This window comes from Centroberyx gerrardi, chromosome 11 (assembly GCF_048128805.1).
Source record: "Centroberyx gerrardi isolate f3 chromosome 11, fCenGer3.hap1.cur.20231027, whole genome shotgun sequence".
In the NCBI taxonomy this organism is placed as follows: Eukaryota; Metazoa; Chordata; class Actinopteri; order Beryciformes; family Berycidae; genus Centroberyx; species Centroberyx gerrardi.
The window spans coordinates 30,815,478-30,836,214 of record NC_136007.1 but is presented as its reverse complement, the minus strand read 5'-3'; the positions used below and the strand labels follow the sequence as shown (position 1 = coordinate 30,836,214).

Sequence of the window (20,737 nt, the reverse complement as noted above, 5' to 3'; positions counted from 1 at the left end):
TATACCGCCGACTAGTGTCAAGTTGTGTAAGTGTTTTTGTGTTTTTTTTTAATCCACAGACGAGACTCTCCACCGCTGCAGCTCGACGCACCTCCTTGCTCGACGCCTCCATGGACGCCTCGAACACTTATCCCGGAAGACGCTCCGTTGCCTAGCAACAATACACAGTCACTGATACAAACCAGGTTTGGTCTTCAAAACCAGTTAGCTGGCTAGCTTGCTCACCTAAAGTTTCTAGTTTCTGCGTGCATATCAGAAGCAGTATTCGGGTTGTATTTATTTAAGTAGACGTACTGACATTGGTTTTCAGCATTGTTTTCATGTTGCCGGGCCTCCTGCAATGGCTGGAATCATTATGTGTGAACCATGTGAACTGTACAACATCCTCAACCAGTACAGCCATGTGCCCAGGTTGGCAGAGATTAACTATCTCTGTTTGATTGGTAAGAGATGAGATGTATGTTCATTATTAAATGCTAGACTATGTGACCACTGGAATATATGAGTTTGATGTGTCTGATTGCTCTGCTTTTAAGCAATTCAATTTCCGTTATAATTGACTTATGCACTTTTCTCTAGATGCTCGTGAAAGGCAGCATTATAATGTGAGCCATATCGTAACAGCTAGACATGTAAAAAGGGTATGGAAATCATTTTGTCCACATTGTATTCACATCTGTCCATCCACTCCTGACTGAAAGACAAGACCTGCAATACAAGGTTACGTAGTGCATAAAAGATCCAAGCTTTCTCTCTTTAATTAACATTTTTCCAGGATTCAGATGGCACATTCCTCATGCCAGAGGCAGTGGAGATTGACAGCATGCAGTACATAGTGGTGTATGACAGTGACACAAGCTCTCTGCAAGGGCAAGGTAAGCTGAAATTCACAGGTGCTGCCATGCAAGGGTGAAATGAAGTCGCTCTGTTTATGTATTTGTACTTTTTTGAGTATTTTTAGTACTACACAGCAACTTCTAATCTCCAGTGTTAATAATAGGGATGGGACGATATATCAAAATTCAATATATCGCGATACAAAAATGTGACAATACGTATCGTGGGGCAGAAAAATGATAGATCGTGATATTAGCTCCATTTTATTCTGCTGTAGTAATCACAAATGAGACGCTTGCTTGACCATCACAATTTCACAAGCTCTCCATCCAAATTATATTATTTGCACTTTGCAATGACATTTTTAAATTGTTTACATTCTAGCAAGCCAATGACATTGCCAATTCCCACTCATAAAGCTGATATGGTTCTGAGGCAGCTGGTCAAAACTATCTAAAGTGCTAAATTAACTCTGACAATTTTGCTGTGTGTGCTTCACTACATTTTCAATCACGTCCATTATATAGTCCAAATTTTGTAGGCATAAGCATTGCATTGGAAACCGCTCAGTCGTAATCATGTTGAATGAATTGGGTTGATTCACGCTTTACTTTGTCTTGACTTTATTTTGTAATTTATTTATTTTTTACAGTTAAAAGAATTATTATCTATTTGGAACTCTGTGTCCTCTCGTACTCCTTTCATTGCATGGGAAAGACACAGTGTAACAATGTTCTGTTTTGTGAAAAAAATAATGAAATAAAAATAAAAAACCTCAAGTACATTTTGAATGAGCTGTACAGTTTGGTTATATTAGCATTGTTGAAAGACAGTTCAGAAAAAGCATCCTATATTTTGAATTATGGTAGGACCTGAGAGTTGCAAATAGATTATTCTTCAAAAATCTATGTCTGTATATACACTGCCCATCAAAAGTTTGGACACGTGTACTATGTTTTTCATTATGTTAAAGCCATTTTGATCTAAAGGCTTATGCTTATCTTAGACAAATATAAATAGTGAAGTTGATGCCTATGTATGAATTTCTTTCCAAAGCCTTTGCCTTTCCATCAAGGCAAAGGGCGGCTACTTTAAAAAATCTAAAATATAAGATAGTTTTGATTTAACACTTTTTTTGTCACTGCATAATTCCATTTGTGTTATTTCATAGTTTTGATGACTACTGTTATTCTAAAATGTGGAAAATAGTAAAAATAAAGAAAAATGTGGTCCAAACTTTTGACAGGCAGTGTACCTATAATTGATGCCCTCAGAGACATGCTTAGCAGTCGGAATGAGACATTCTTCAAACTTGTTCCTTTGGTCATGATTGTAGGTGGAGCTGTGGAATGTGCCCAAACCCTGGCTAAAGCCAGCCTCTATCCCATCCACATAGTGAAAGGAGGCTATCAGAAGTTCTCCGCCCTGTACCCTTTCTTAAGAACCGTGAAAATCATGTACACCATCATGGTAACATGCCTTCCCCCGAACTGGGGCTTCCTGTTCTTCTTAAAGCAATATTCCACTTAGTTTTAACATGGGGGTTATTCAGCACTTGACCGCCATGAAAACCAGAATATAAACTACTCACCAAGATCGGATGCAGCTGGACGAGTTTATAGCATTTGTAGCATTTGAATGAGCCACGAAAATATCCTGAAAACTTACATTTAAAGACGAGATGAAATGAAAAATGCCTTTTTAACCCTTTTAGATCACATCCCCGGTCATACTGTGCACCTATTTAACAATATATGCCAAAAATAATACCAAAAATCAATTTCATTGTATTCTTATATCAAAATTCAATCATGTTTTCTTCCTGTAAAACAAAATATGCCGTGTGCTTACGTAAGCATGCCCGTAACTAATTTCAACCAATAATATCATTACATCCACCCATCAATCAATCTTCAACTTTTAGCGCACAGAGCTAAGAGGCTAAGATTCATTAGTTAGCTAGCTAGCAACAGCACACCCACTTTTCAACGTTCAAATCAAATTCCTCCCAACGTTATGTCCCGCCTGTCTTTCCTGTTTCACTTGGAAATACGTCACGATACGGAAGTTAGATACTCTCGAAATGCCGTTTCATCTCGACTTTAACACATTTGTGAACAGATTCAACAGCAGATCCTGCTTCTAAGACAATAAAGCAATAATTGGTCCGTCCTCATTTTGCATTTATATTCTTGGTTTACACTAAAATTTGTATTTAAAAATAAAAGTAGATCAAGTCTCCCAAACAGGCGAAATCTTTGGCAAAATTATGTTCTAAAACGTTGGACCAACAGTCAGTTGAAAATCACAGCAGCAGGATCTGTTGTTGAATCTGTTCACCAACGTGTTAAATGTCAGTTTTCAGTCTATTTTCATGGCCTCATTCAAATGAATGGGAAGTAAAAATCTGAACGCTACAAGCTCGTCCAGCGTGGTTTTCATGGTGGTCAAGTGCCGAATAACCCCCATGTTAAAACTAAGTGGAATATTGCTTTAAAGTGTTTTAGGGTGGATTTTTCCTTTAAGGGGTCACTTGTTTCGGATTGTTGATACATGCTGATTTGGATGACATATGTGTTGAATATCTCAGGAGCTGGAAACTCTCCAGACTTACCCAGTGGAGATCATAGCAGGTCTGCTCTATATGGGCGACCACAAGCAAGCCACCAATCGCAACCTCCGTGAGGACCTGAAAATTAGCGCTATGGTCAATATCTCACAGAGCAGCAGTCTGGAGTAAGGCATGACTTGATATTTGCAACATGAGTAGAGAATATTATGGATGCACTGTATCATGGTTGTATTATTTGATGAATGGATTTGTCAATGTGAATGATTCTTTTGAAATTAGGTTTGAAAAGGGAAAGCAGACCATCCTTAACATACCTGTCGCGGATTCAGTGATGTCCGATTTGTACTCAAGCTTTGAGACACTTTGTGTTTTTATTGGTAAGTACAATGATTGTTCATAATATGCTTATTTTACTTATGAGTATTTATGGGTACAAAATTATACCCATAAATGCTATTAAATAGGGATGGGATACGACGATACGGTACGATACGATATGATACGGTACAATATGATACGTTTGTACTGTTTGTATTGAAATAAACATAATTCTGACTGTGCAGAATTATGTTTATTTCTGAGCCACAAATCTTTGTAGCGATGGCATTGACTTGCTAGAATGTAAACAACAATTTAAAAATGTCATTACAAAGTGCAAATAATATAATTTGGATGGAGAGCTTGTGAAATTGTGATGGTCAAGCCGTCTCATTTGTGATTACCTACTACAGCAGAATAAAATGGAGCTAATATCACGATTCATTTCTCTGACCCACGATACGTATTGTCACACTTTTGTATCGCGATATATTGAATTTCAATATATAGTCCCATCCCTACTATTAAATGATAAGACATTCCATTTCTTTACCAGCACCGCTTTTGTCGGGACAGACAAAGAGATTAACTTCAAAGTAATTTTTTGTCAGTTTTGCTACACATGTAGTTCCTGCTGTTTGGTTTGATTGATGTAGTATAGAGCTCTTTTGTTTATGGAGCCATCCATCTCACACTCCTTCCTTGTTTTCAGGTTCCCATCTGAACATGGGGTCTCGTGTGCTGATATGTTCCAGTCATGGCATAAGCCGCTGTAGTGCTGTCACCATCGCCTTCCTGATGCACCACCTGAAACACACATTGCAGGCAAGTTGTCTTTATGCGGTTTGACGGTGTGTATGTTGTCATAGAAATGAAAGGGTTTTGAAACTCAAGTGGGAGAGGAATTTACGTTCCAAAACGGAGTACTCCACGAACCAGTAATCCCTTAAAATACCCTTACATTTACATTAATTCACCCCGTAATTCATGCAAAATCCCCTTAAACAACCCTTAATGTTTGACTGCTTCCTTTCTAATTTAATGTCAAATTCAGGGAGACATTAATAATTCCATTAATAACTCATTAATAACCCTGTAAACCATGCACACAAGGCATGAAAAATCCCTTAATAACTAGTATCTCCACGAACCAACCCATGAATAAATCCCTTAAAAACCCATGATACTAACCTTTTTAAAGCTGTTATTTTTAATAGATAATTAATGTTTATGTAATGAGAAATTAAGGACATTTCTGGGATATAATTAAGGGGTTTGGTTTCATCGTGTTAATGTATTTCCTTTTTACATAATGATATTGTGACTTTGACCTTTTCCAGGAGGCCTGGGAGTATGTGTTGAAATGTAAAAACAACATGAGGCCAAACAGGGGGTTTGTACAGCAGCTGTCAGACTGGGAGCTTCACACCATGGGAAAGACACTGACCGATGTTTCTGAGCCTCATTTTTAACAGAAGAACCCACAGCAGGATCAAGGTTGTGACTTTTCCGAGCGAATGACAAATTCATATTTGCTTGATGCAATAAAGACGTTTTCATCCCATATAATATATCAGCCCACTGTATTTCTTTCAGTATTATTATTCTATATGCAGAGTAAGATAAAGAATGAAATAATCCAAATTAAAGCCAATTTGGTGTTTTAGGGTTGGGGTTAAGTAGAGCACCTTTTTCATATCAAGGACCTTAATTTAGTCCACATTAGAGCCACGGACCCCATTTGATGAGATTTTGTCTCTTGAACCCAAATCTGAGAATATTGTTAGATATGATTTTGTCCAGAATTCCATGACTATCTGTATTATAGGTAGAGAGATAACAGTGAAACTATGATCAAAATAGTAATTCTTATACATTCTCTAACTGTGTTAACTTCTTGTAAATTAAATAATGCTGAAGTTTAACAATTCATCAATTGGCTGGGGACCTTCTGGATCCCCCTCAAGGACCCCTGGTGGTCCCTGGACCCCACGCTGAGAACAACTGAAGTAGAGAGTTGACTTTAAGCCTTATCTGAATGTGATGTGACCAGGATGTCCCTTTAAAAAAATCAAAATCAAAGACATAGAGGTATACAAATACAAACACACAATCAGAAACACATCAGGCTGTTAAGGAGAATAAACTTCTCTAACCTCGTTGGTAATAAAGAATTTGTATGGCATAAATCATACTTTTTTCCCGCTAATTCCATCAACCAGGCTATTCCAATGTGTTGAAGAAGCTGACACAGCATCTTGCTGGAGTAATGAGTGCATAGCTGTATTATTATTCTTAGAAATCCAAAGAAAAACATATTAACTGGTGACTCAGCAGGATTAAGCTCCAATATGATTATAGCATATAGCCTAGTCCTCTAAATTGTCACTCTCACCAGTGTCATCTCCCCACCTACAGCGAGACAGTTCTACAATTCAATACTAAAACAATAACTAAAATCTTCCTGTATGTCACTGAGACTAAATCTTATCAAACCTTTGTCTGTGGGACTAATGTGGGTCTATTTGGGGGTCCATGGAACGAAAACGTTTGAGAAGCCCCTCTAAGCAACACACTAGCACCATTAGCAATAGCGCTAGTGACAGTGACAGTTCCCCACAGAGTTACATAATACCAGCTCTAAAAATACAGGCTCGGCCCGCAAGCAGCTGTTCGAAGGCGCTGATTGGCTAAGACGAGGCACCGAAAACTCCAAGAACACCAACGGGACATTTGATTGGTCAAACCAGTTGGAAAGTAGCACGTCGCGCGACGCACAGTTGACAAAGCTGCGTCAAACTAGCTACAAATAGCTAGAATAAAACCGGAAGTCAAGTGATGTGGCCTCCCAAATAAAAGTATCAAAATTGTAACTCCTGGAAAGAAAGAATACTTTAGGGTGTACAGAGAAACAAAATCGTATCACACTACTAACAATAAATAGGAGTGAAACTGCAGCTGTTGTCCCATTGATAACTATATAGATCTATGCGAGATACGCGTATGATTGCCAAAATATAAAAATAAACTCTCTAACATCAAGCTTGAACGCAGGCACTCTGGCCCCTATTCTATAGCCATTAGTGTCTTTGAGCCACTGAGATGGGACACCCCGATTCTGAAAATAGACTTTTATAAGATAGTGGACACATTTTCAAATGGTTTAAATTTGATATAGGCATTAATTATTTTCACTTTTGTACTTTGCATTGTTCAAAAAAACACATTTTGAAACTCATGTTCGTCAATAAAGATTTTATTTTGAAGGTTGTGACCGGAAGTCGTACTTTTTTAATTCTAGTTGCCTTGACACTGGCAGCTGAAAGGACGTAAAAGCCAGTACAACTGTTGCACGACGGAGCTAGACTTTTCTTTCGTCAGAGTAGATTTAAAAAAAAATGTTCAGTCCGACTGGCGTGGCCGAATGTTTACAGGAATGGGGGGATTTGGAGAAGGACTACCAACAGGTTCAGGTAAGGACTGAGTGTGTGTTTGCCCGGGGGAGCTAACAGCCGGTGGGAGGGCGGAAGGGGAACAGTGACCAGGATCCGCCCTCAGGAGATAAGAGTGGTGCCGTGCCAGCCATAGACCTCAGTGGAAGTCAATAGACGAGACAGAGGTTTGGTTCTCTGTCTCTCTGTCTCACTAGCAGGAGCTGGAGTTATAACCCGCACCCATGTTTACTTCTTCTTTTTCACCCCAACCATGTTACTCCATACTTAGTAATGTCGTGGCAAATAAAAAGGTGGTTAAACTATGACCTCCAGTTGATGACCATCATAAGACAACCAAAAATGTAAACCAGCATTAACAGCGTTCATTTATTATTTATCTTTCCCCCCTTAAAAGTCTGAAAATATCCTAAAACTGAAGCTGGAAATGTGGAAAACATCAATTAGTGTGCTACTCCACATACTTTTGGAGCTCAGTTAACTGCATGTTGATTAAAAATGTAAACCTTCACATTTCAATTTCTTAAAAGTTGGCAACTGTTGACCTGAAGTCATCAATTGAGGTCTTTTGATGCTGAAGCACAGAAGTGATCCCAAGTCTCCCAGTCTCACCTCCATTCTCCCTTCTTCCTTCTCAAACTTTGTCCCTGCTGGGCACCATACCTTCTGTCTGACCATGAGTCAATCAAATCATCAAAATGCTCTCTTGCAATTTTAAATGCTGTTGCACTCTATAATATAATAAAACCTCCTTGGTTGCACTTCATGATGAATTACAAATGTGAATGCGCAAGTTTTAAATTAACGCACAGTACCTGATTTTATACATGAAAGAGAATTGAAAACGGGTAGGATGACATGTTTGTATGAAAAATTTGTTATTTTGTGTTTATTATTTTGACTGGTGGAAATTGTTTTTGTTTAGTAGCCCTTGGCAGGTGAGCCAAGAAGTTACTTTCAGATACTGATATCACAAAGAATTAAAATAATGGATGTGATAAGTACAATAGTTAAGCAATAATGTACTTAAACCTGCAATAAGCGATTTCAGACCCTATAACCAATCCTGAAACTAACGTGTGCTATGTGGAGTTTTCCTTGAGACATAATGATATAAACCAATACAGGTTAGGGTTAGGGGCCAGCTGTGTTGGCTGTTTTCACCTCTTTTCTAAAGCTTGTTGTCAGAGCTCCTCTCGGTCCATTCAGTAGCTTTTCATTTTTTAAAAACTAGCTTGTCTTCTCCCTCGCTGTTTAAAAGCGGCGTTCCCATTCCTGAAAAAAACTTCTCGCAATGGTGGGATCGATGAAGCGAGTGAGTAAAGTTGATAAACTAGTAAACTTGCTACCTACCTCTTCACTTGTCATTGTGGGACATGTAACCTTCAGTGGGAGAAAGTTCTGGCAAAGCGAGACTGGTAACCGGCAACACTTCTCCGTAGGTACGTTTAGCTTAGCTATTAGCGTTTATGCACAGTTTGTACTTAGTGGCCTCCGTAGTCCAGCAGCTTTGCTGTGCTTTATTTACAAATGTGTTGCGGTTTCTGTCACCCTCTAGTGGTCGGAAAATCGCTTAGTGCAGCTTTAAGTAAAAGTAAAATTGCTGAGCCTAGGAAAAAGTACAAGTACACAAAAAGCTACTCAACTACAGCAATGGGAGTAGATATAATTAGTTATTTCCACTCTTGTCAACTGCCCATACCGGTCACACCCTGCCAAATTGATATTGACATAAGAAAATAACCTAAATTTTGAGAATTGGAAGAAATAAAAAAAACAGTCCATATATAACATGTTGGATTACCTCCCTAACTGACTGGCAGAGTAAGTAAACTCAAATTTCATTTGTATCTGCTCCATACACTCCATTAAAATGTGAAGAAGGTTGTCATTGAGAGTGAATAGTTATATTTTCACACGTTCCTCTGTTGTATTTTTTTTTTTACCTCCAGGAGACCCATCGTTTATATAAACAGAAACTTGAGGAGGTCACCAAACTGCAAGATAGCTGCTCCGGTGCTATTGCACGTCAGAGGAAGAAACTGAAAGAACTCACTGTTTCACTAGAAGAGTAGGTATTGACTGAGCAAACATGCTGCCAGTGTACTACATCTTAAAGCTATAGCTTCCCTGAGGACTAGGCACTACACAGTCTTAATGTTGTCTTTGTACAAACAATGCTGACGGCTCACTATACTTTTCCACTTCGGTGATTAACTTTATATCGTTCATCTTCTTCATTTCTTCACGTTTATTTGTTTCTCTCTCTCTCTCCCTCCCTCTCTCTCTCTGTTTGAATAGTAACATAGATAAATTAACTATAAATAAATAAACCTAAACATGTATTCTTATTTATTTTTGTGAGAGTTCAATAACAGACCTAATTGGCAAAAAGGCAAGTGATAATTCAAAAGCAGATAAGATCATCATCCTAAAATGACTGTTGCATTTAAAATGTACATTGGTACACATGAATTAATCAACAACAACAGTAAAGACATTGCTAGGTGTATATATATATATACATATATATATGTTGAATATATATGTGCTTCTGTGCTGATATGACGCAAATATGATTATCCACTAGGCTTGGGCCGATATTCGATAATATTGAATACCGCAATATTTACCTCGAATTATTATTATAAATTGCCTAAACATTTTATGTAATTTAGGATAAATAAACAAAAATTTTAAAATTTAAAAAACGAGAAAAACAAAACAAAACGTCGGACCACCCCCCTGCAGTAATATTGCATATCGCAATATTTTGGCGGAACAGCATCGCAATATAACATTTTTTATATCCCCCAAGCCTACTATCCACAGTGTATTTTCATTATGTATTTCTTTGAAAAATGCTGATGTTCACCATGTTTTTGAACATTTAGCTTCGCTGTTGTTTCTTTTCTTACTGCTTTCCTCGTTGTTGTTGCTATGAGCTCACCATTGCCCATGGCCATTCAACACACCCATAGAAAATGGTATACGGCCCAAAATGTCCCCAACATCATTGAAAAAGCACTTTACCACCAAGTCATTACCACACTGATAATGTATAAAATATCCTATTTATTTTATTTGTGTGGAAAAAGTTGTGCATTACAGCTTTAATCAGGTTTAAGTTGTACATTACAGCTTTAATCATCTATATTTTGGTAACAAGGCATATCATCTGTATAAAATGTGCTGTAGGTGTGTTTACCTGGTTGTATACAAGGCTATTGCTGTGTTATAGCCTATCATGTAATATCATGCATTTCCATGTTTAGATGCAAAGAAAAAAACAGGACAGAAAAATTAAGTCCAGAGGAAATGAATGCCATCGATGAAATCCAGGACTCAATCAAGGACAGACCAAATGTTTTCTTCGAGATGGAAGCTTTCCTGCCAAAGAAGAACGGGTTTGATGATTTAATATGCTTCATCATGTATCTTTAGATCGCAAAATGGAGTTCAATAACTAAACCGTCAGTCGTTTTTTCTAACAACACGGCAAACATTGAACATTTCAAACTGTTCTGCTTTGTAGTTGATGCTGGTACAGCTAATGTGTTCCAAAAGGTTTATGAATGATTATGCAGCAAGTGCACCACATTTTATTTTTAGTTAAATTCACATTTTAGAATGTGAATTTGAACTAAATGATGAAGAAATGACTTCTACAATGACTTGTTCTTTTTCCTTTTCCTGTTCAGGTTATACCTCACTCTTGTTTTAGGAAACGTCAATGTAACACTCCTCAACAAACAATCCAAGTACGCCACTTTGCCTTTTAGTGCAGTCAAATGATATTGTAAGAACCCCAAAATACCATTACCAGTACATTATGTCAACATCACTATAACATCATTCATTCTGTTTCCTCTCCAACAGATTTGCCTACAAAGATGAATATGAGAAATTTAAATTAGTCCTCACCGTCATCCTCTTCATGTTCTCCTTCACATGTCGCTTTTTGTTCAGCTACAGGTAAAAATTCCCACCATGAAAGGCTTATCAATTGTGTTCATCAATTATTCACTGATTAACTGAGGTTAAGCCTTGTCATGTTTTCCAAATAACTTTTAGAGTGCTGCCATTCCTGTATTTTATGTCATAGTCAGCATTTTCAGAATATATTCCTCTTGACTATCACACGTCAAGTGCTGCACATGTGTTTGAATGGAAGGATTTTAATTGTTTTCGTTGTGTGTGTGCATTTTGGGTTTGGTTGACTTCCTTATGTACCTTTTTGTTTTTGTTTGTCAGAGCCCTAGATGCCCTATTCAACTTCCTGTTGGTGTGGTATTACTGCACACTCACCATCCGGGAGAGTATCCTCATTAGCAATGGCTCGAGGTTTGGATCAACATTACTGTTTCCATTATTTTATTATTTTCTATTCATGATGCATAACCTGGTCACATAGCACTAGTCGGCAGATTGATGACAAATTCAGTTTGGGCAGGCAGCACATGCTCAGACTGGCTTCCATATGATGACACTGACATACTTTGTCTGCCTGGAGCCTGAGTCCTGTTTTGAATCAATAGTGGTTATGTGGTTTACAAGTGTGAGCTTGCATCAGTATGAAACTGAAATGCCTATCACTCAAAGTGTTGAGACGATCATGTGATGGCAAAGACATCACGTGATGACATTGTGTCTCTGTCTCTCTCTCTCTCTCTCGCTCTCTCTCTCTCTCTCTCTCTCTCTCTCTGCCCCACAGAACTAGAATTGATAGAACGGTCCTTCCACAGTTTGCCATGGTAATTTGGCTAGTACAGCATAAAATGGCGATTGTGGAATTTATGGAATTATAGAACAAGTCTGGGTATTAAGGCCGTAAAGTCTGTCACACTTGCTTGAGAACTGTGCAGATGTGTCTGTTAGCAAACTGTCAAAACTCAACTGAAAGCTGATGTTAAGGCTAACGCAGCTTTATTAAAGGCTATACTTCTCTCTCTAGCTCTTCTAGTCTACATTAGCATGTTAGCAATCCATGGCAGCAAGGCGATGGAGAAGCTGCTTTGGTTCTCGCTGCAAAACCTCTCACCTCAGCGACTTGCTGTAAGTCGGTTTATATGGGAGCTAACCCAACAGTGCACATGGGAATGATTGTTCTATCCATTCAAGTTCTGTGGTGTGCCCATTAAACAATCTGTTTTTCTATACGCAAACGACACGAAAATGAAAGATTCGTGGTAAAAATAAAGAATGAGGTCATCAGTGAGGTTGACAATGTCAAGTACTTAGGAATCATCTTAGACTCACATCTAAGATTTGATAAACAAGTGAATAATATTTGCAAAAAAGTTAAATCAAATCTCAACTGCTTCAGACTCATCAGAAAGTATCTGCCATTCAGCACAGCCCAGCTCTACATGCATGCCATGATATTCTCACACTTATCATACTGCATCACTACCTGGTCACAAGCCTCACAAACAACTATAAAACCCATCATATCACTATATAACCGGACAATAAAAATCATGGACAAAAAACCAATGAGGTGGCACCATTGTCACATCTTGGAGAAACACAATATGTTCAGCTTCGAAAGCTTCATAAGCTATTCCACCTTAAAGCTTACTTTTAAATGCCTACATGGTCATGCTCCTTCCTTGCTTAATGAATTTGTTACAAGACACCAGCACACCAGTAGAGTCAGCACACAGGCCTCAATAAACGGTAACTGTCGCATTGCAATACGCAAAACCTCATTTGGACAATCAGTCTTCTCTGTTAAAGGAGCAAAACTATGGAACTGTCTGCCCACTGAGCTGAAAATGCAACACAATCTTAATGTTTTTAACAGAGGTATTAAAACATGGCTAAAAGAGAAACAACATTGTTCTCACACCTAATACTCCTGTAGACACACCTGTATTTTGTATTTTGTGTATTTGCGGATGTATTTTTGTGTATATATTTGTGTGTATTTTGTCCTTTTTTTTTTTTTCTTCCGTTTCTTTTTTTTTTCTCTTTTCTTTCTTTTATTTTCTTTTTTCTATTTTTTTAAAAAGCCTCCTGTGGACAGGTGTTGTAAATTAGCGTTTTGCTACAAACACTAAACACAGTGCATCTGGTCTAATGCTACTGTGATGTCCATGCCAAATAAAATAAACTTAACTTAAACCACATCACATTACTTCAAACAAGACTGAACAACCTTCTTGATCATTGAAACAGAGGTCAGCATCAAAAAACAGATAAAATACAATATACAGATAAAGATAATATACTGAGAGCGACCTACCCTCTCTCCTTTAACAAAAAAAAAGAAGCTTATTTAGATTAGAAGGGTTCTGTGTAGCACCCGTCTCAACTTCCAAAAATGACCAAAGAACCCTCTCATTCAAAAATAGATTTTGAGTGCAATAAGTTCTAGTTCTAACAGGAAATAGTTATTGGTAGAGCCATATCCCTCTGCAAAGATCCCTTTTGGAACCCCTTTTCCTAAGAGTGTACATGTATACCAATTTTGGTGCTTTTATGCAGATCTGAACATCTGTACATTTTGCCTGCAATAAAATGTGAATTTGACGGTTAGCATCATAGAATATCAAGCAGTGATACCGTTTGTCCCCAAAATACTGTATGTATGGAAATATGCGTGTGATACATTGAATATCACCATTCCCCATGGCTTTCAGGGACTTTTTTGTTTAATGTCATACAGACCTACCTTGCATCTACACCAAGCATCCTCAAGTCATAATCTCTTATCCCTCAATGACTATCCTCCATGTTGTTTCAGGATCAAGGGTTGGTGGGTGTTCCACCACTATGTGTCGACTTTCCTGTCTGGGGTCATGCTAACTTGGTGAGTGATTTCATCCACTTTTCTATGTAGGAAGACATACACTTATACTGAATGTACAAAATATTCTTGACACTTACGCTTTTCATGAAGCACAGTGATAAGGTGAATCCAGGTAAAAGCCATTATACCTTATTGATTTCCATTATTAAATCTGTTCCGATCACAAAGGAGGAGATGTAAAGAGAAGCAGACGAGTTAGAGAAGGATTTTGAAGCTTTGAGACAATCGAAATATAGATTGTACACAGGAGCTCCATTCTAACCAAATGTCCACTTTGTTCACAGGCCTGAAGGTGCTCTCTACCAGATGTTTAGGAGCCAGTTCCTAACATACTGTCTATACCAAAGTAAGAGACTCAATGTCAGCCCTGGAGTCTTAAGCGCATTTTATACTTAATCATGAAAATAGCATCTCTGCATGTAAATTGACGTGTGTTTGGGGTTGAAAAGGGTCTCCGCTTTGGTGTTGCGTACCTGTCCAAGAATCTCAACTTCGCATCGAGTCTATGCGGAGTTGCGCTCTCTGATTGGTTGATAGGGGCGATCATGACAGCATCCAACTCTTCAAGCTCCAGCTGCTCCAACACATCCCATTCCTCCAGCTGCACTGCTGTAGTCGCGTCCATGTTTGTTTTTACCGGTGATTGTTGTCGCGTCTGCTTCCTCTTCCTCTCTTCTGTTTCATTTTGGTGTGATATGATGTTTTTTTAAAACACTGCCACCCGTGTACCTGATTTCAACAACATGCTACCAGCACATCAACGCAAAAGTATAAAAATTTTGATGTAAGCGCTGCCACATTGTTTACATTCATGCTTTACATATACGTTTACATTACGTTTGACTATAAAATGCGTTTTAGTCTTCCATATGAATAAAATATGTTTCACGGCAGCATATAACATACAATGTCTGACTGATATCTTGTGTAAAAAAAAAGAAAAAAGAAAGGGCAATACTAAAGCCTTTAAAACACTGCTTTCTTTTTGCAAAGTAGGCTTTGTTCAGTTTCTCCAGTACTACTACCAGAGTGGCTGTCTATACAGGCTCAGAGCATTGGGAGAAAGACACACTATGGACTTGACAGTGGGTGAGTGCTATTTGTTTTGTTTTATTTCATTGCTATTACACAAATATACACCATTTACACATATGATGGTGCTCAGGAAACACAGGGGGTGGACAAAGACCTAATGTATGAATAAATGTATGAATATCAACTAGCTAGTAAGGCCAAAGTAGGGCCACCTCTTGCCTTCAGAACAGCTTCAGTCCTCCTTGTCCTGTTGTCATCCTGCATCCTGAACTGTGTGTAGTGTATATTTGACCTTTCTTCAAGAAGGAAAGCCTCCAGTTCTTTGAGGGATGAAGGAGGTGGAAATCTACTTCAATGATGTTTAGATCTGCTGATTTGACCTCATCCTGCTGTTGGTGAAACCAGCAGTGCGTATGGAGGCATTATCATCTTGGAATATGGAAACATCATGATGGAGCAGTGTCTTAACCAGTTTGTCAGCAGACATTTTGGATTGAAGGCCTGTCTGGATGGAGGAAAAGGGCTGAAAGACTCATCAGACCAGATAATGTTTTTCCATTACTCAGGGCTCCAGGTTTTGTGCTCCTTACACCAGGTTATAACTTTTTATGTTTTGGCCTTGGATACTAGCGGTTTCTGAATGACAGCCTTGCCATAAATGAGGTGTCAATTCTGTGGTTAATTTTTGAGTCTGCAGTTATGTGTCCGTCTGTCAGTCTAACCTGTTACGTGTCCGTCTGTCCCGGTCAGTGAGCTTCCACTTGACACCACTATTCCTCTTTGCTAATGCAGTTTGTCTGTGTTTTTTTGTTTTTGTCCACCTCCCCAGTATGTCATAATTTGTTCTGAAAGGTAAAGTCACTTGTCTGAAGTCTAGCTGTTGAGTAGTAGTAGTTATAATAGCCTAATAATAATCATCTAAAAAAAATGATTGTAACCATTTTATTTGTATAGCTAGAAGTATTGGATAAAAGTGTTCACCTAATGGCAGATGTTATGGCATACTGTCATTCCCTGACACAAAACAGTAAGGGTTTTATTTCTCCAGCCTGTACAGTCGTACAGTACCATGAGTGCCTACATTTTTAGCATGTACTGCCCCCAGTGGGAATCTATTGCCTAATCCTGGCAATGTTGGTGCCATGCTCTGCCTATTGTGCTACAAGGCAAATATTGGGACATGACTATGGGAATGGGCATGTTAGTCAATCAAGCAAACTTGATTTTGCATAGGGTTTTCAATGAAAGGCACGTATAAGTTTGGAAGTCATTGTGACCATGTGTGTATCTTATGTCCATTTATCTACTGTATATATTACATTGTCTGTTATGTCTATCTATGTATTACACTCATTGTATGTACTGTACCTCCTGATGATGCAGCAAGAATTACCTGTAAAAAGCATGATACATTCAGTTAAATTCAGCTCAGTTTTTCTCCTCTCCTTCCTCTCCTTTTGTTCAGAGGGTTTCCAGTCCTGGATGTGGAGAGGTTTGACCTTCCTCCTCCCTTTCCTGTTCTTTGGTCATGTGAGTGTCCTCTCTCAGTAGTGCTTACCTAGACCTTTCCTACTAACAGTGGCTATGTTTACATTACAGTACAGTACTATTGTCCTTACTCCACGAATAAACCAGTTAACAGAATACCCCTCTCCCTCTTTGACTGAGCAATAGTAGCTTACCACTAGTAGTAGATCCCAATAGGAATAGTAAATACTGTTGTCACCATGATTACTGTTGATATAAAAAATTTACCCATAATGCTACTGAGTTTGCACAGACAGTGAAAACCAAAAGTGAAAGCAGTAAGATGTTTCTATGCCACAGTAACCAGTTTAATATGGGAGGAAGCCAAGTATCTTAACCAGGTTTCTCATAATAGGAACATCAGCTTACCCGGGCTATACTAACCAAGTTATTCTAACGTTTACATGTGTCAAACAAAAACCAGGTGTTGTTTTTAGTGATTGGTTAATTTTACCATTGCTCAAAGAATTTTGGGTAGTGGTAGATAGATGAGAAACATTCTGAAGTCCTTCCAGTCCCTAGTTCCTTTCACCGATGATCTTCCAACCTTTCAGTTTTTGAAATTGTGCACACAAGTGAACGAGCGTTTACTCCCACTCCGTTAACTCCCACAATTAGCCATGAATAGTTAATGAAACGCCCTTCATGAATATTGATATGCATGTCAATATGCTTGTCATTAACCCAATCTCTTTCTGTGAGAAAATGACAAAGACTAAATTTCACAGTAAAAAATTGGTGTGCTTGTTGGGAAGTTATGGGGAGTTGTAGCTGTAATTGTAGTATTGGCAATAGTCGCATTATTGTGCGCATGTAAACGTAGCCAATGTAAACACACACCATTACACAGCTACCCTTCTGGTAGCTGTGTAATGGTGTGCATTGCCTTACATGGTTTATGCTCAGTAATCCCACTGAGGGGCTAGACATAGTAGACATAGTACAAGTTTTGTTATGGATCTTTGCGCATTATTGTCATGTTGAGTTACATATAGGCCTATATTAAAGGTGCTATGTGTAGCACTTTAACATTAATAAGTCATTATCACATACATTTCTTTTTTGCGACCAAATGTTTATTGAAATGAAAACACACAATTTACAACCAAAAGCATGACTTGTTTGAGTTTAACAACAATAACAGAGGTACATACTAGAAAAATAATAAATAATTAGAATAAAATAAAATAAATCAATTTATAACAAATGATTATCACATTAATTTTGAGATATTAGTGTAATTACCGTAAACAAACAAGACCGTTGTTAGGAAGATTGGCAGCCTCTACTGGCACCTACACTACATTTTACATTGTGTGCCACCGGGTCGGATTTGGTGGGAAATCTGCTGTATTGCTTTACGGCACAAAGGATGATTGCTTTATAGCACAAACCCGGAAGAGGACGCTGTTCTTCCAGCACATACAGAGCTTTACCAATCGTCTCCATGGTCCTTTTTGTTTCCGGTAATTAACTTGACAATTATATATTGATGTTTAATTAAAAGGTGCTCCGTGCAGCATTTTTAATTTTGTATACAATATATATTACAAACTTGATCATCAGATCGCTGTACTTCACTGTATATATTTGTGACCAGAAAAGTAGATGGAAAGTTATTATTGAGTGTTATAAGCATTGTACTTGTGTTTGGCCCATTTATGACTGCCTATTCTCTGTTTTACAGTTCTGGCAGCTCTACAATGGTCTAACACTCTTCAGAATGGCCCAGCTCCCAGAATGTAAAGAGTGGCAGGTTAGAGCACTTCAGAGCATCACTGTTAATACCGCAATCTTATAATAAACTAGTGAAGTGTGAAGTTATTCCCTCATATTTTTGTCACCTATTTTAATTTGACTCATGTTACAAAACGTCCAGGAATACACAGACATTCTAAATTTTTAGGCTATACAGCATATAGTCCAGGCAGATAGATGCTATTATGTTGCATTATGTCAATATTTTCACTCTAATGCATAAATATTTTAGGGATATGGTGAAGACTTCATTTGCTATACAAATGTTGGCCCTTGTGTTATCTGCTGTTGAAACAGTAAGCTTATCAGACAGTAGTAATTCATTGGTGTCATCTTTCAAGAGCCATGAAAAAGACGAAGTCTATGGTGGCACCAGGCTAAAGTTTTCTATACTTAACATGCTATTAGTCAAAAAAGATATCTGTCCAAATACTGTGGTGGTGGCATATGTTGCTCATGTCAACCAAATGTCCTTTTTTGTGCTATGGTGCAGGTTGTGATGTGTGGCTGCTCCTACCTGGTGCTCTTCATGGGGAACTTCTTCACCACACTGGGAGTGGTTTACCAGAAGTACATGAACAACCAGGACAAGTCCAAGAGCTTATGAGCCTGGAATAATTGACAAGACACTGTTGCCAAAAATCCACCATTTATGGGATGGAATATGTGCAAAGTCACCATTGCACTCATGTTCTTTTTAGAGCTATTTGTTGATTTTCTGAATGTTGTCCCTGTGGACCATTTACATTTCTGTGACCGCCATTATTTTACATGTCCTTTTGATTTGAAAGTTTGATATTTTTGCTCCTAAAGGATGGTCATAGCAACATGTCTGATAGGGAAGGGATAATCACACCAACCCATCATAACAGCAACCAGGTAACCAGGTCTTATTTGGTAATACTGTAAGGTTGTTTAAATAAGATTCACAGAGATGGTCAGAATTATACAGCTGTTATATACAGCTACGGGTTTACGGTTTGTGTGCTACTTTAAATATACTTGGGCCTTACAGAAAGCAAAAATAAAACACTCCACCAAAGCCCTATATGTTACTTTTTGTACAATTATTAGTAGTTAAGCCATTGTTACAGGTGATGGTAAAATGTAATTTTGCAGTCACCAAGTATTTATCAGTTGCTTCATGATAGTTATCTGTTATTGATCCTTTGTTGATACTTTATTGATCCCTGATTTGCCCCGTTCACAAAGAGGTCAGAGGTCAGGGTCAGCTATCCAGTTCACTAGCTAACTCGCTGTGTGTTATGTGGACAAAGATCACAGGTGTTTCAACTGACAAAATGACACAATTTTCATGAAAATTTTGTCATTCTTTACTCCTCATGTCAGTTAAAATATCTGTGATCTTTGTCCACATAACACACAGCGAGTTAGCTAGTGCAGCTCCATGTCAGCCTTCTCCAAAACACCTTAAGTGAACGGGAGATGGATCTTTAGAGTTCCAAAAAGGACAGAAAATTACCATAAAACTACTCCAAAGAGCTTGTGCAGCATAATCCAAATGTCCTGAAGCCAAACGATTGCATTGTGAGTTCAAAAGACCTATACTTGGTACAGGTGTCACCTGTTTTACCATCATCTATTTTTGGGTGAACTATTCCTTTAAGGACACGTCACCAGGGTGGGGGCTTGAACTGAATTCACCCCAGTTGAAGGTCAGTCTCTAACCAGTAAACCACCCTGCTGCCCAAACCTTAATTAATTGAGTACAATCTGATTGCTATCCAGTATGAGATTTTTTTCTGTTATGGTCATGGGTATTTGTTACTCTTTTGCAGTCGGTGAATGCTTTGCTTTGGTCAAAGATATAGCTATATTTGCTACATGGTATTTGTATTTTTTTAAACAATAACAGCATGCTACCTTATTGCAGGTGTAGCTGTTATAGCTGTTTAATTCCAAGCATTTCTGTGAGTGTGGGCTCCATAACCTTTACATAGCATATAAGGTCTGCTAATACTTAGTTGTTCCTATAATGAGTCTTTGGTATTATTTTATCCTTACCTGTTTTTTCTGCACTATATTATATTAAGCTACCTGGATGCCTAGCACTGGTGGTTTTCTGACATATTGTGCATTTTAAGCGTTTGTAAATTTACAGGTAACTGCCAAATGAAAGGAAATACGTGAGTAACTGAGGGATACAAAGTATTGAAAGTGGGTGCTTCCACAGAGGTATGGTCCATAAGTTAATTAAAGTTGCACGGGGCAACTTAATTTTTTGTAGCCCTAAGTGGCAGTGGGAGATATCTGTTAGAATTTTTGAAAGTTTGAAGTGCTTCATTACCTGGAAATCATGTAACGTCACTAAACTGCACACTCCTTGGACCTACATTTCTTCCATTATTGGTCAGTCCAGCTTTCACTGGACAGAGCACAAGTTTTGTGTTACACTTAAGTATT

At 38.2% G+C, this 20,737-nt stretch overlaps 2 protein-coding genes across 3 annotated transcripts; both read left to right on the top strand.

Annotated features, from left to right (window-relative positions):
- The first annotated feature begins 340 nt into the window (after positions 1 to 340).
- On the top strand, positions 341 to 5,199 carry styxl1 (serine/threonine/tyrosine interacting-like 1). Its single transcript, XM_071926987.1, has 8 exons — positions 341 to 443; positions 580 to 641; positions 776 to 875; positions 2,174 to 2,307; positions 3,428 to 3,573; positions 3,689 to 3,786; positions 4,440 to 4,552; positions 5,068 to 5,199. Exons 1-8 carry the CDS (start codon positions 341 to 343, stop codon positions 5,197 to 5,199), a joined length of 888 nt encoding a protein of 295 aa, XP_071783088.1.
- A 1,850-nt stretch (positions 5,200 to 7,049) lies between these two features.
- LOC139932977 (transmembrane protein 120A-A-like) lies at positions 7,050 to 19,269 on the top strand. Of its 2 annotated transcripts, none has more exons than XM_071926954.2 (12): positions 7,050 to 7,200; positions 9,132 to 9,250; positions 10,455 to 10,586; positions 10,881 to 10,940; positions 11,059 to 11,154; positions 11,434 to 11,523; positions 13,928 to 13,993; positions 14,278 to 14,339; positions 14,990 to 15,082; positions 16,494 to 16,558; positions 18,243 to 18,311; positions 18,807 to 19,269. In XM_071926954.2, exons 1-12 carry the CDS (start codon positions 7,126 to 7,128, stop codon positions 18,918 to 18,920), a joined length of 1,041 nt encoding a protein of 346 aa, XP_071783055.1. In that variant the 5' UTR covers positions 7,050 to 7,125; the 3' UTR covers positions 18,921 to 19,269. The 2 variants fall into 2 exon arrangements, with proteins under 2 accessions (XP_071783055.1, XP_071783054.1); XM_071926953.2 differs by having other exon boundaries at positions 14,987 to 15,082.
- The last annotated feature ends 1,468 nt before the right edge of the window (positions 19,270 to 20,737 follow it).

What these genes read in the sequence shown, in the direction of transcription:
- styxl1 (XM_071926987.1), top strand. Translation starts at nt 341, where the DNA reads ATGGCTGGAATCATTATGTGTGAACCATGTGAACTGTACAACATCCTC. An exon ending in CAGCTAGACATGTAAAAAGG is followed by an intron (nt 642 to 775) that starts GTATGGAAATCA and finishes ACATTTTTCCAG; the next exon opens with GATTCAGATGGCACATTCCT. An exon ending in ACCTGAAACACACATTGCAG is followed by an intron (nt 4,553 to 5,067) that starts GCAAGTTGTCTT and finishes GACCTTTTCCAG; the next exon opens with GAGGCCTGGGAGTATGTGTT.
- LOC139932977 (XM_071926953.2), top strand. Translation starts at nt 7,126, where the DNA reads ATGTTCAGTCCGACTGGCGTGGCCGAATGTTTACAGGAATGGGGGGAT. An exon ending in AGGACTACCAACAGGTTCAG is followed by an intron (nt 7,201 to 9,131) that starts GTAAGGACTGAG and finishes TTTTACCTCCAG; the next exon opens with GAGACCCATCGTTTATATAA. An exon ending in CTCCTCAACAAACAATCCAA is followed by an intron (nt 10,941 to 11,058) that starts GTACGCCACTTT and finishes CCTCTCCAACAG; the next exon opens with ATTTGCCTACAAAGATGAAT.